Here is a 15,218-nt window from a genome sequence, read left to right as displayed (position 1 = left end):
CTAGTGCACAGATAGAAGAACATGTGCTGTGAATAGAATCAAATGCATTGCATTGCACTGGATAAAGGTGGCTTAGGGTTAAGATTTTCGTGGTTGTATTGGAATGGGGAAATTAATAGAGCACAATGAGATATGTGGTTGAAATGTAGTTTATTAAATTGGAAAAGTACATTGGCACTCAAAGCTATTTACACAACCCTTGGCCTGTATGGTCTGAATCCAAGATGGAGATCCCATGACATTGACCACCTACTTAAATCATTGCCCCATTTCAATCTTCAACCTAGAATAACATTTGCATGGCAAGAAGGCAAAAGTTGACTAACCTTATGCAGGTAGATATGATGACACTCTTATTCATAACAAAACAGGTAGCTAAATATAATAACAAGATGTAATCATTTGTCATTAGTGAGAAGAGCGAAAAAAAATATTTGTTTTATCTTTACACTTTAAAATAAAATAAAAAATTGGCATCTATTTCCAAAAAGGAACACTGTTTATAACATACAGTAGAATTGAACAGGTAAACAGACGGATAAAGTGCAATGAAGTGTGTAGGCGATCACTGTAAATTGGCCTACTGTAGCCTAGTTTTCTTATTCTTTCCCTCAGTAGACATTGTTTCATAATTCTCAGGCAGTGTAGTAGCCTATATTTAGGTAAATGCAAAACATTATTGAATTCAAACAATCTGCTTACAGGTCCACAACAACTTACAATTGTTTTTGTCTTTCAGAAATTTCAGATATGCTACAACAAATGTCAGTGCAAAAGGAAACATTCTGCCAAAATGATTTATACTTTTTAAAATGTATTATTATGAACAAAAGAAATAATACAAAAACAAAAATATACAAAGAAAAGTACAAGGGTATTACATATCGAGATAAATTGTGTATTACATATCGAGATAAATTGTGTATTACATATCGAGATAAATTGTGTATTACATATCGAGATAAATTGTGTATTACATATCGAGATAAATTGTGTATTACATATCGAGATAAATTGTGTATTACATATCGAGATAAATTGTGTATTACATATCGAGATAAATTGTGTATTACATATCGAGATAAATTGTGTATTACATATCGAGATAAATTGTGTATTACATATCGAGATAAATTGTGTATTACATATCGAGATAAATTGTGTATTACATATCGAGATAAATTGTGTATTACATATCGAGATAAATTGTGTATTACATATCGAGATAAATTGTGTATTACATATCGAGATAAATTGTGTATTACATATCGAGATAAATTGCCAATTTGTCAAAACGTTTTATGGTGCATATTGATTTTTGTTTTTACATAATTTCAAAATAATATTTCAATTCTATCTTAAATAATGTGAAGAGGGGTTTGTTCTCTGCCCACTTCATTTTATGGACAATTCTGCCAACATCTCCATTGCTTTGTCCTTTAGATAGGCCTACTGAATTGGCCTAATTCCAATACTTTCAAAGAAAACAGAAAATAAGGGCGTCATTGTCACCATAAAAGGTGAATGATGGCCGTTTTTCAGGTGGAGTTATAATCTCATACAACATTTCTGCATGCACCATTTCTGAAAAGTTTGCACATGTACAAAAATATAGAGATTTATAAACTTGGCATAGGCCATACCTGTCATACAACTCTGCGTGCGTGGAAAAGCAAATTGTTGTTCAGTATTTCGTTTATTTTTAGATTATTGGGTTTGCATGTCCTGCTTTGGTATATAGCTTTTCATAATACCCCAATTGGCACAAAATATCTATACTGGACAAAAATATAAACACAACATGCAAAAATTTCAAAGATTTTACTGAGTTACAGTTTATATAAGGAAATCAGTCAATTTAAATACATTCATTAGGCCCTAATCTATGGATTTCACATGACTGAGCAGGGGTGCAGCCATGGATGGGCCTGGGAGGGCATAGGCCCACCCACTTGGCAGCCAGGCCCATCCACTGGGGAGCCAGGCCCAGCCAATCAGAATGAGTTCTTCCTCACAAAAAGGCTTTATTACAGAATGAGTTCCCCCCCATGTAACGATCATGCTGTTTAATCAGCTTCGTGATATGCCACACCTGTCAGGTGGATGCATTATCTTGGTAAACAAGAAATGATCACTGACAGGGATATAAACACATTTCTGCAAAAAAATGTTTGAGAAATAAGCTTTTGGTGCATATGGACCATATCTGTGAATTTTTATTTCAGCTCACGAAACATGGGACCAACACTTTACATGTTGCATTTATATTTTTGTTCAGTGTACATTCCAGCTTACAATACACTAGCAGATGTGTGTACTCATGGTCTAAAGTTAGCTGGGAGATGAGCACATTCTCATATCAAGTTGCATTTTTTTAAATGCCAACTTTTGCATGTCAACTGTCACCCACACTCGTTGGGGTGTAGTTTGTATGTACAGTTGAAGTCGGAAGTTTACATACACTTAGGTTGGAGTCATTAAAACTCGTTTTTCAACCACTCCACAAATTTCTTGTTAACAAACTATAGTTTTGGCAAGTTGGTTAGGACATCTACTTTATGCATGGCACAAGTCTTTTTCCAACAATTGTTTACAGACATATTATTTCACGTATAATTCACAGTATCACTGTGCTGACAAGGTACACAAGCTGACAAGGTACACAATCTGTCATTCTGCCCCTGAACAGGCAGTTAACCCACTGTTCCTAGGCCGTCATTGAAAATAAGAATTTGTTCTTAACTGGCTAGTAGCTTAGCTTAGTAAAATAAAGGTACATTAAAAAAAAAAATTTTTAAATCACAATTCCAGTGGGTCAGAACTTTACATACACTAAGTTGACTGTGCCTTTAAACAGCTTGGAACATTTCAGAAAATGATGTCATGGCTTTAGAAGCTTCTGATAGGATAATTGACATCATTTGTGTCAATTGGAGGTGTACCTGTGGATGTATTTCAAGGCCAACATTCAAACTCAGTGCCTCTTTGCTTGACATCATGGGGAAATCAAAAGAAATCAGCCAAGACCTGAGAATTGTTTTTGTAGACCTCCACAAGTCTGGTCAATCATTGGGAGCAATTTCGAAACTCCTGAAGGTACCACGTTCATCTGTAGACACAATAGTATGCAAGTATAAACACCATGGGACAACGCAGCCGTCATACCGCTCAGGAAGGAGACGCGTTCTGTCTCCTAGAGATTAACGTACTTTGGTGCGAAAGGTGCAAATCAATCCCAGAACAACAGTAAAGGACCCTGTGAAGATGCTGGAGGAAACAGGTACAAAGTATCTATATCCACAGTAAAACGAGTCCTACATCGACATAACCTGAATGCCGCTCAGCAAGGAAGCAGCCACTGCTCCAAAACCAACATAAAAAAGCCAGACTACAGTTTGCAACTGCACATGGGGACAAAGATAATACTTTTTGTAGAAATGTCCTCTGGTCTGATAAAACAAAAATAGAACTGTTCGGCCATAATGACCATCGTTATGTTTGGAGGAAAAAGGGGGAGGCTTGCAAGCCAAAGAACACTATCCCAACCGTGAAGCACGGGGGTGGCAGCATCATTATGTGGGAGTGCTTTGCTGCAGGAGGGACTGGTGCACTTCACAAAATAGATGGCATCATGAGGCTGGAAAAGTATGTGGATATATTGAAGCAACATCTCAAGACATCAGTCAGGAAGTTAAAGTTTGGTCACAAATGGGTCTTCCAAAGGACAATGACCTCAAGCCTACTTCCAAAGTTGTGGCAATATGGCTTAAGGACAACAAAGTCGAGGTGTTGGAGTGACCATCACAAAGCCCTGACCTCAATCTTATAGAAAATTTGTGGGCAGAACTGAAAAAGAGTGTGCGAGCAAGGAGGCCTACAAACCTGACTCAATTACACCAGCTCTGTCAGGAGGAATGGGCCAAAATGCACCCAACTTATTGTGGGAAGCTTGTGGAAGGCACCCCGAAACGTTTGACCCAAGTTAAACAATTTAAAGGCAATGCTACCAAATACTAATTGAGCGTATGTAAACTTCTGACCCACTGGGAATGTGATGAAAGAAATAAAAGCTGAAATAAATCATTCTCTCTACTATTATTCTGACATTGCACATTCTTACAGTGAAGTGGTGATCCTAACTGACCTAAAACAGGGATTTTTTTACTGGGATTAAATGTCAGGAATTGTGAAAAACTGAGTTTAAATGTATTTGGATAAGGTGTATGTAAATTTACGACTTCAACTGTTATGCACTGTTTATAAATGAGGACACTGGTGTGCTTGATCTGCTTTGCAAGTATTCCCGGAAATCCTGCGATGTTGGCCTATGGGTTTCGAAATTGTGCATATTTGTTTTTATAGATATTTTTTATAATTTCACCTTTATTTAACCAGGTAGGCAAGTTGAGAACAAGTTCTCATTTACAACTGCGACCTGGCCAAGATAAAGCAAAGCAGTGCAACATAAACAAGAACACAGAGATACACATAGAAAAACGTACAGTCAATAACACAACAGTTAAATCTATGTACAGTGTGTGCAAATGTAGAAGAGTAGGGAGGTAAGGCCATGGATGTGAAATAATAACAATTTAGCATTAACACTGGAGTGATAGATGTGCAGATGATGATGTTTAAGTAGAGGGTGCAAAAGAGCAAGAGGATAAGTAACAATATGGGAATGAGGTAGTTTGGGTGTGCTATTTACAGATTGGCTGTGTACAGGTCACAGTGGTGGGTAGTATATGGGGCTTTGATGATGAAGCGGATGGCACTGTGATAGACTGCATCCAGTTTGCTGAGTAGAGTGTTGGAGCCTATTTTGTAAATGACATCGCCGAAGTCAAGAATCGGTAGGATAGTCAATTTTATGAGGGTATGTTTGGCAGCATGAGTGAAGGATGCTTTGTTGCGAAATAGGAAGCCGATTCTAGATTTAATTTTGGATTGGAGATGCTTAATGTGAGTCTGGAAGGAGAGTTTACAGTCTAACCAGACACCTAGGTATTTGTAGTTGTCCACATATTCTAAGTCAGAACCATCCAGAGTAATGATTCTAGTCGGGCAGGAGGGTGCGGGCAGATATCGGTTGAAGAGTATGCACTTGGTTTTACTTGCATTTAAAGCAGTTGGAGGCCTCGGAAGGAGTGTTGTACGGCATTGAAGCTCGTTTAGAGTTTTGTTAGCACAGTGTCCAAAGAAGGGCCAGATGTATACAGAATGGTGTCGTCTGCGTAGAGGTGGATCAGAGAATCACCAGCAGCAAGAGCCACATCATTGATATATACAGAGAAAAGAGTCGGCCCGAGAATTGAACCTTGTGGCACCCCCATAGACACTGTAATAGGTCCGGACAACAGGCCCTCCGATTTGACACACTGAACTCTATCTGAGAAGTAGTTGGTGAACCAGGCAAGGCAGTCATTTGAGAAGCCAAGGCTGTTGAGTCTCCCGAAAAGAATGCGGTGATTGACAGAGTCGAAAGCCTTGGCCAGGTCGATGAAGACGGCTCCACAGTACTGTCTTTTATCGATGGCGGTTATGATATCGTTTAGGACCTTGGAAACCGGATTGCATAGCGGAGAAGGTACAGTGGGATTCGAAATGGTCGGTGATCTGTTTGTTAACTTGTCTTTCAAAGATTTTAGAAAGGCAGGGCAGGATGCATATAGGTCTATAACAGTTTGGGTCTAGAGTTTCTCCCCGTTTGAAGAAGGGGGATGACCGCAGAATCTTTCCAATCTTTAGGGATCTCAGACGATACGAAAAAGAGGTTGAATAGGGGTTGCAACTGTAACAGTATAACTTTAGACCGTCCCCCTCGCCCATACCCGGGCGCGAACCAGGGACCCTCTGCACATATCAACAACAGTCACCCACGAAGCATTGTTACCCATCGCTCCACAAAAGCCGCGGCCCTTGCAGAGCAAGGGGAACTACTACTTCAAGGTCTCAGAGCAGGTGACGTCACCGATTGAAACGCTATTTAGCGCGCACCACCGCTAACTAAGCTAGCCATTTCACATCCGTTACACAACAATTTCGTCAGATAATTTTAGAAAGAGAGGGTCCTGATTGTCCAGCCCAGCTGATTTGTAGGGATCCAGATTTTGCAGCTCTTTCAGAACATCAGCTATCTGGATTTGGGTGAAGGAGAAGCGGGGTGGGGAGGCTTGGGCAAGTTGCTGCAGGGGGTGCTGAGATGTTGGCCAGGGTAGGGGTAGCCAGGTGGAAAGCATGGCCAGCCGTAGAAAAATGCTTATTGAAATGATTGATTATTGTAGATTTATCAGTAGTTACAGTATTTCCTAGCCCCAGTGCAGTGGGCAGCTGGGAGGAGGTGCTCTTGTTCTCCATGGACTTTACAGTGTCCCAAAACTTTTTGGAATTAGTGCTACAGGATGCAAATTTCTGTTTGAAAAAGCTATCCTTAGCTTTCCTAACTGACTGAGTATATTGGTTCCTGACTTCCCTGAAAAGTTGCATATCGTGGGGGCTATTCTATTCTAATGCAGAGCGCCAAAGGATGTTTTTGTGCTGGGGTGAACCAAGGGCTATATCTGTTCTTAGTTCTACATTTTTTGAATGGGGCATGCTTATTTAAGATGGTGAGGAAAACACTTTTAACGAGCAACCAGGCATCCTCTACTGATGAGATGAGGTCAATATCCTTACAGGATAACCGGGCCAGGTCAATTAGAAAGGCCTGCTCGCTGAAGTGTTTTAGGGAGCATTTGACAGATATGAAGGATGTTCGTTTGACCGCGGACCCATTACACACGCAGGCAATGAGGCAGTGATCAATGCGAGATCCTGGTTGAAGACAGCAGAGGTGTATTTAGAGGGCAAGTTCGTCAGGATGATATCTAAGAGGGTGCCCATTGTTACGGATTTAGGGTTGTACCTGATAGGATCCTTGATAATTGGTGTGAGATTGAGGGCAGCTTAGATTGTAGGACGGCCGGTGTGTTAAGCATGTCCCAGTTTAGGTCACCTAACAGTACGAACTCTGAAGATAGATGGGGGGCAATCAATTCACATATGGTGTCCAGGGCGCAGCTGGGGGCTGAAGGGGGTCTATTAAAATTGGCAATGGTGTGAGACTTGTTTCTGGAGAGGTGGATTTTTAAAAGTAGAAGCTTGACTTGTTTGGACACAGACCTGGATAGTATGACAGAACTCTAAAGGCTATCTCTGCAGTAGATTACAACTCTGCCCCCTTTGGCAGTTCTATCTTGTCGGAAAATGCTATAGTTAGGGATGGAAATCTCTGGATTTTTGGTGGCCCTCCTAAGCCAGGATTCAGACACGGCTAGGAAATTTGGGTTGGTGGAGTGTGCTAAAGCAGTGAATAAAACAAACTCAGGGAGGAGGCTTCTAATGTTAACATTCATGAAACCAAGGCTTTTACGGTTACATAAGTCAACAAATGAGAGCGCCTGGGGAATGGGAGTGGAGCTAGGGGCTTCAGGGCCTGGGTTAACCTTCACATCACCAGAGGGACAGAGGAGGATTAGGACAAGGGTACAGCTAAAGGGTAAAGGAACTGATCGTCTAGTGTGTTTGGAACAGAGAGTAAAAGGAGCAGATTTCTGGGCGTGGAAGAATAGATTCAAGGCATAATGTACAGACAAGGGTATGGTAGGATGTGAATACAGTGGAGGTTTTACAGTGTATTGGTTACATGTATCGGTTACCAAAGTACAATGCATTCGGAAAGTATTCGGATCCCTTGATTTTTTAAAATTGTGTTACTTTACAGCTTTATTCTAAAACGAATTAAATCTTTTTTTCCCTCATCTATCTACAAACAATACCTCATAATGACAAAGCAAAAACAGGTTCACAGCGATTACAGCCTTGAGTCTTCTTGGGCATGACTTTTCAAGCTTGGCACACGTGTATTTGGGGAGTTTCTCCCATTCTTCTCTGCAGATTCTCACAAGCTGTCAGGTTGGATGGGGAGCGTCGCTGCACAATTATTTTCAGGTCTCTGCAGAGATGTTTGATCGGGTTCAAGTCCTGGCTGGGCCACTCAAGGACATTCAAGGCTGTGTGCTTAAGGTCTTTCTCCTGTTGGAAGGTGTACATTTGCCCCAGTCTGAGGTCCTGAGCGCTCTGGAGCAGGTTTTCATCAAGGATCTCTGTGTACTTTGCTCCGTTCATATTTCCCTCGATCCTGACTAATCTCCCAGTCCCCGCCGATGAAAACATCCCCACAGCATGATGCTGCCACCACCATGCTTCACCGTAGGGATGGTGCCAGGTTTTTCCCAGACGTAACGCTTTGCATTCAGGCCAAAGAGTTCAATCTTGGTTTCATCAGACCAGAGAATCTTGTTTCTCATGTACTGAGAGTCCTTTAGGTGCCTTTGGAAAACTCCAAGCAGGCTGTCATGTGCATTTTACTGAGGAGTGGCTTCCATCTGGCCACTCTACCATAAATGCCTGATTGGTGGAGTGCTGCAGAGATGGTTGTCCTTCTGAAAGGTTCTCCCATTTCCACAGAGAAACTCTGGAGCTCTGTCAGAGTGACTATCGGATGCACTGTATACTGTATACAGTTAGCACAGTCCCACAATATTATTGTTGTTGTGTGTAGGCCTAATCTAGGCCCAGGATTCAATCAGATCAGTGTTCACCAGTGGTAACCAAAAATAGCATAGTTTATCATTGCTTTGGTTTAGGTGGTGACAGAGGTATAACTGCGTTGGAGCTGTCAATTCCACAAACGGCTCCCGGCGTTATATACCTATGCAGACATTGCCATTGAAAACACAGAAATCGCATTAGTAAAAATGCTGAGGAGCATACAGGATAATATTTCTATAAAGCCAACACTTTCTCGTTCTGGGAAGGGTGTAGTTTCGTGAATGACAACAAGAGCACCCACCCACCAATTTGGCAGCTCTAATGCAGTTACACATCCAAAACACAAAAGCAATGAAAATATATGCGATTGTCGTTTACCGCGGAATCATCTGAATTAATCCTGGCCCTACTCTATCATAACACATTTCATACAGACATAACTATTATGAGATTTAATTGAACCTAAACATTTCACCATGATGGCCATCAATACTCTCACAATAAATGTTTATTTTTTCTCCACTGCATCAGTCAAATCACAGAGAGCAGAAGAGCACATCGATGCAGGCTTCACCTGACCAAGCTTCACCTGACCAAGCTTCACCTGACCAAGCTTCAACTGACCAAGCTTCACCTGACCAAGCTTCACCTGACCAAGCTTCAACTGACCAAGCTTCACCTGACCAAGCTTCACCTGACCAAGCTTCACCTGACCAAGCTTCAACTGACCAAGCTTCAGAGAATGAGAAGACTGACCCAACTAAGGCACTGAGGGGCTGGTCTCCCCTCTATCAGCATATAAGTGTAACACTCCCTGATAAGTGTTTGACCATGATAGGACCCTTGTTAGGACCCTTGGGGCGGCAGGTAGCCTGGTGGTTAGAGCGGTGAGCCAGTAACTAAAAGGTTGCTGGATCAAATCCCTGAGTTGACAAGGTAAAAATCTGTCGTTCTGTCTCTGAGCAAGACAGTTAACCCACTTTTCCCCGGTAGGCTGTCATTGTAAATACGATTGTGTTCTTAACTGACTTGCCTAGTTAAATAAAGTTTAATTTAAAAAAAAAATGTCTGATTGATAGTGGATTTGTGGTTCTTAACCATTAAAATATGATATTATGATGATAGTATATGAAGTAGATTAACTTTTGTCGATTACTTTGGTACAATCCCAGCCTCCAAGTATTTACCCCTCCTGTTTCCATCTTTGAGGTGCGTTGAATAAAGATTGGAACTTGAGACATTATTCTTGGTGTGATTCAATTAAATGTATTCTCGTTTTTTTGACATAGGCTATTTATCTTTCTTTATCAAGAGCATTTCACAACACTATTTCAAGACAGTGATGGCCAGCTGAGGAAATGTGGAGATAAGATGTAAATGAGATGATGTGATATCAGCATGTCCAGAGAGACGTTCTTCTAACATACCATGTGTTGTTCATGCCAGAATTCCCCTGTCAACTGTCATTAAGACTTAAAAAGTATATCCCTCTATGACTTCAACCAAAGCTGTGGAAAACTAATGTAGAAATAAGACTTGAAGAGGCATCTATGTCGAAACTAATCTGAGTCAGATTTGTAACTAAAACAGTTGAATTTGTATTTATATATGTTCTGTGTAATTTGGCAACAATAATCTACAGTAACATTGTTATTGTTGACTCAAACAACTCCACAGCTGACTAGGTTAGCGAAATCACAGTAATTTCACCTAAAAACCCAGGATTCTTAGAATGAGGAGGAAACATACAGGAAATCCAGAATCCTCCAACCAGCATTTCTTGAAAAACCGTGCATTTTTATAAAGTTACCAGAATGTTACAAACCTACACCTGACAAACCCAAGGATTTCAGCAACAGTATCAGCACCAACAAACAAACACAATATATTTCTGGTCAAACAAACTTTATTTGCCACTGAGACATATATAGCGCTTCTCCTCACTAAGCAGTAGCAGCATTTGCCATGGTTAGGGTGAGGCAGAGGGCAAGCACTGATGGTAGAAAAAGGCTCATGGAAGAGGCTCTGGGGGTGGAAGTTGTTTAGAATCCTCTTCAGTTGGCCCCGGAGGCGGCGGGGGGTGCAGGGGGTGCGGGTGCTGGGGCAGGAGCGGGGGCAGGAGCTGGATCAGGGGAAGGAGCAGGGACGGTGAAACACCCCCTCTTGTGCCACTGCATGTCTCGCACACGTCGGACAGACTGGATCTGAGGTGCAGGGGCATCCCAGTCGTTCCAGTGCTTGAAGTCTCCACACTCAAACACGTACTGGCACCCCCTGTAGCCGGGGTACATGTAGCCGACCCATCTGCAACAAAGGAACAGAGAAGGAGTCCATGAGACAGAACCAAAATAGACGTCAGAATATGACAGTTAGCATAATTGACCATCTTTTAAAGGATTTCAGGAGAAAGACGAGAGATGAAGTGAGACATGAGATAAACAGAACAAGGAAGGAGAGAGAGAGAGCAAGTGAAAAAGGAAGAAAATGAGAGAGGGTGAAAGGGAGCTCTTACGTTCCGTTGAGGGCCTTGACACTCGCTACGCGATCTTGGAAACCATGTCCCCACAAACTGGGAACATCATCATCAACAATCTCCATCTTTCTACCAGTGAAGCCTGGGCTCTCAAACAGATGGAGCTTGTGTTCGGCACTATCCTAAAGAGGAGAAATGGAAATATGCACACACACAAACAGACTCACTTAGTGTTAATATTTTTACTAAGAGCTGATTGTTGAGATAGACTGTGAGTGCTGAGATAGAGAGAGGTTTCAGGTAATCAGACAGCATTCAGATAGCCAATGAGAGCCGTCTGCTGAGGTGACAAATTACTGTTGAGATGAACATGGAGTTGTGCAATGGTTAAAGAGTGTTGAGATAAATGAGATTACTGAGATGCACAGAGAATATTTGTTTTTTAGTATAATTTAAAAAAATATATAATTTATTTTTTATAAAGTGTAGATCAGCTTTAACATTGTAGATAGATTGTGGCTCAGAGAATGTTGATAGAGATAGGTAGGGGATGCAGGATGGTGAGATGGTAAACGTGCTAACATGGTCAGTGAGTATGTTGAGCATGTTTACATTTCTGTCATTTAGCCGTCGCTCTTATCCAGAGTGCATATATTTTCATATCGGTACCCCTGTGGGAATCGAACCCACAACCTTGGCATTGCAAGCACCATGCTCTACCAACTGTGCTACACGGGGTATGTCTAGACATTGTTTGAGTGCTACCCACCACTTTGAGAGGCCGCATGGACCAGAAGGAGTAGCTGTACTGGCTGTTGGTCCAGGTGTCCCAGCGTGGATATTCGCCTTTCTCCAGAACAAACTGCTCACCTGCAAACCCCTGGCGGTCATACCCCACCCATCTGACAGGAGAGAGGACAAGAATGAAGCTGAGTTAGAATATCTCTCCTCAGCATGTATGACGTTGTATTTGGCCATATGTGGTAACAGATATACAGTATAACATTTTTAAAAAGTTAACACTAAACCTGAACCTGAAAATATATATTCTGTATGTGTAAGAATATGACAGTCTGTGAATGACACCAATGCACCAGAACTCACGGGCCAGACTCAACCAGCATAGAGCCCACCTTCTCCAGGCCCTTCTCTGAAACATCTTTACACTCAGTAGAAAACTCAGCCTTGCGGCCCTGGAAATTCTCAAACTCAAACAGCACCACCTGGATCAGAGAGAGGAGGAGAGACAGAGAGGGGAAAGAGGAGGAAAGATACTAATATTGAGAAAGTCAAGCTTACAGTATAAAGAGAGGAAATATATGGGGGACTAAGGAAGACGGTTTATAGAGAAGTGGGAAATTAGAGAAGTGGACGAAGGAGAGAAACATAAATGAAGAGAAACATCACAAGAGAGAAATAGACAGATAGCAGATGGGGAGGGGGAGGATACAGTACCTTGTAAGTGGCTCCTGCTCCACCCTGGCTCTTCCCTGCAGCCAGTTGCTCAGGGGCGCTCTGCTGCTCCGTCATCCTCCTGGTCCACTGGTTACTCCTCTCTCAGGAGCACAATCAGGAGAGAGACAGAGAAAAGAGAAACACAGACACCATGATGACATTCATTTCACAATATGACCATCAGTCCTCTCAGGAGCAATGGATCCTTTTACTCCTTCGAATCAGCCAAGATTTGCATCCACTTCAGAGAGCAGAAGAGCCCATTGGTGCAGACGTAACCTGAGCTGAGAATAAGGACCTGATGGGCTGTATTCTACACTTTTCTTTCTCCAGGAAAACCCCCTGGGGTCAGGAGTTTTTCCTGACCGTAGGCTATAACTAGGGCCGAGAGTCATCCCCCTATGCACATGTTATTCTCATACTCTAATGTGCAACCTTTCAAATCAGTGATTCCACATTTCGCTGTCTATCATGTCCAACCCTGCAAGCCTCAGTCTGTAACATAACCAGTTCTGCACCCCCTTGACTCAATCAAACTTATCACTACAAACAACACACATTCCATAATACTCTATTCTGCAAACTCCTCACTTGCTCAATCATATATTTTACTGCAAACATTTAAGCATACCAAATGATATCTTTACCAACTCTAAAAATACTACACTATCATTCATATCCCCCCACCCCATCCAACCTCTCCTTCTCCATCCGTCAACAATCATGACTGTGGGGTCTCCTTTACTTTTCATGTAAAATCAGTTTCAAAGTTAAATTAAAACCTTGTTAATCCTGCTGTGCAGAACCAAGCTGGTTTTACCTGGATATGCCTGCTGTGTATTGATAGCCTCTCTCTCTCTGTGCCACTTGGTGTTTGGGGTTGAGCCGTTGGATGGCAGTGGCAGGGGGGGTATTTATGGTTTATTTCTGGCCACAACAGCAGAAAAGGGGGAGCTGTTGATACAGCAAGTCTGTCGCTGACATTGTGTCCATAACGCTACCTCTCAATATGCAGCTGTGTTGGCACACGCTACCCTGCCCGTCCGCCTGGCTGCCAGTGAGTGGTATGTGCGGAGTATATGGAGAGGGAGCCAAGAGGATTCAGCAAACATCCCCACTCAGCACAAACTGGTAGACACGCTCACGCTCACACACACACTAAACATCACCTAACCTCCTCACACCACTCTGACCAATAACATCACTAACACACAATAAAGAGCCAAACCATTCATAAAAACAAACATAACATTGACCACATTTTACTATATCCTGTTGACATCATTTACCTTCATTGACCAAACCCTGACCCTCAATCTCTCTTAAACCTCCCTACATCAAACACTCTACCTCCCTTAAACCTCCCTACATAACTCTACCTCTCTTAAACCTCCCTACACAACTCTACCGCTCTTAAACCTCCCTACACAACTCCCTCTCTTAAACCTCCCTACACAACTCTCTCTCTTAAACCTCCATACACAACTCTACCTCTCTTAAACCTCCCTACACAAATACCTCTCTTAAACCTCCCTACACAACTCTTAAACCTCCCTACACAACTCTCTCTCTTAAACCTCCCTACACAACTCTCTCTCTTAAACCTCCCTACACAACTCTTAAACCTCCCTACACAACTCTACCTCTTAAACTTCCCTACACAACTACCTCTCTTAAACCTCCCTACACAACTCTTAAACCTCCCTACACAACTCTCTCTCTTAAACCTCCCTACACAACTCTACCTCTCTTAAACCTCCCTACACAACTCTCTCTTAAACCTCCCTACATAACTCTACCTCTCTTAAACCTCCCTACACAACTCTACCTCTCTTAAACCTCCCTACACAACTCTACCTCTCTTAAACCTCCCTACACAACTTTACCTCTCTTAAACCTCCCTACACAACTCTACCTCTCTTAAACCTCCCTACACAACTCTACCTCTCTTAAACCTCCCTACACAACTTTACCTCTCTTAAACCTCCATACACAACTCTACCTCTCTTAAACTTCCCTACACAACTACCTCTCTTAAACCTCCCTACCTCTCTTAAACCTCCCTACACTAAAACACTACCGCTCGAATACCACCCTACACCAAATACTACCTTGTCTATGCATACTTCTCTAGTACAAACACTAGACCGCTCTAATTACACAAAAGACACCAGTTTAATATCATAAAAACCACAGACTGGGGGGTCTGAACTGAAATGAGTGTAATGCAGAAGTAATATTTAGCCCAATAATGACAAAATCAGAAGCTTAACGCAGTACATTTTATTGAGAATTTACACTTTTGAACAATGGCCTTACAACAGTGCAATATACATTTTACTTTCAAATAAAATGAGAAAGAGAAAAAATTATGACAAAGTCCAACGCCATGGACAGACACCAAAGGGACAACTCTAAAAATTCCCTCAAAAGATTCATTGCATTAGCGTTCCAACGTCTGCCTACGAAAATGTGGAATGCTGTCAGTGCTGTAGTGGAAGTAGTGGGACAGTGGAGCACGGCTAACATGGTCAGGGGAATGGCTTAAGTCAGCTCAAACAAGCCCTAAAACAACTGGTGCAAATAGTCCAAGTCACGTGCAGAAGAAAAGGGTAAATTACCACCCTCATCTCAAAACAATATACTTCACTTGCATTCCCCACTGGGGTAGTGGAAGCCGTACTCCTACCATTCCACT

The 15,218-nt window shown here is 42.0% G+C and overlaps 1 protein-coding gene across 2 annotated transcripts; it reads right to left on the bottom strand.

The window, feature by feature from the left end:
* Positions 1-10,480: 10,480 nt before the first annotated feature.
* On the bottom strand, positions 10,481-13,471 carry LOC124033351 (beta-crystallin B3-like). Of its 2 annotated transcripts, none has more exons than XM_046345359.1 (6): positions 13,341-13,471; positions 12,521-12,621; positions 12,170-12,288; positions 11,835-11,967; positions 11,105-11,247; positions 10,481-10,896 (listed from the first exon to the last, which is right to left on the bottom strand). In XM_046345359.1, the coding sequence occupies exons 2-6, from the start codon at positions 12,593-12,595 to the stop codon at positions 10,647-10,649; spliced, it is 720 nt and encodes a 239-aa protein (XP_046201315.1). In that variant the 5' UTR covers positions 12,596-12,621; positions 13,341-13,471; the 3' UTR covers positions 10,481-10,646. The 2 variants fall into 2 exon arrangements, with proteins under 2 accessions (XP_046201315.1, XP_046201316.1); XM_046345360.1 differs by having other exon boundaries at positions 12,521-12,635; positions 13,341-13,398.
* Between the last annotated feature and the right edge of the window lie 1,747 nt (positions 13,472-15,218).

The sequence above is a fragment of the Oncorhynchus gorbuscha genome, linkage group LG04 (assembly GCF_021184085.1).
Source record: "Oncorhynchus gorbuscha isolate QuinsamMale2020 ecotype Even-year linkage group LG04, OgorEven_v1.0, whole genome shotgun sequence".
In the NCBI taxonomy this organism is placed as follows: Eukaryota; Metazoa; Chordata; class Actinopteri; order Salmoniformes; family Salmonidae; genus Oncorhynchus; species Oncorhynchus gorbuscha.
The sequence above is the reverse complement of the archived record's forward strand: the minus strand, read 5'-3'. Positions and strand labels throughout refer to the sequence as shown.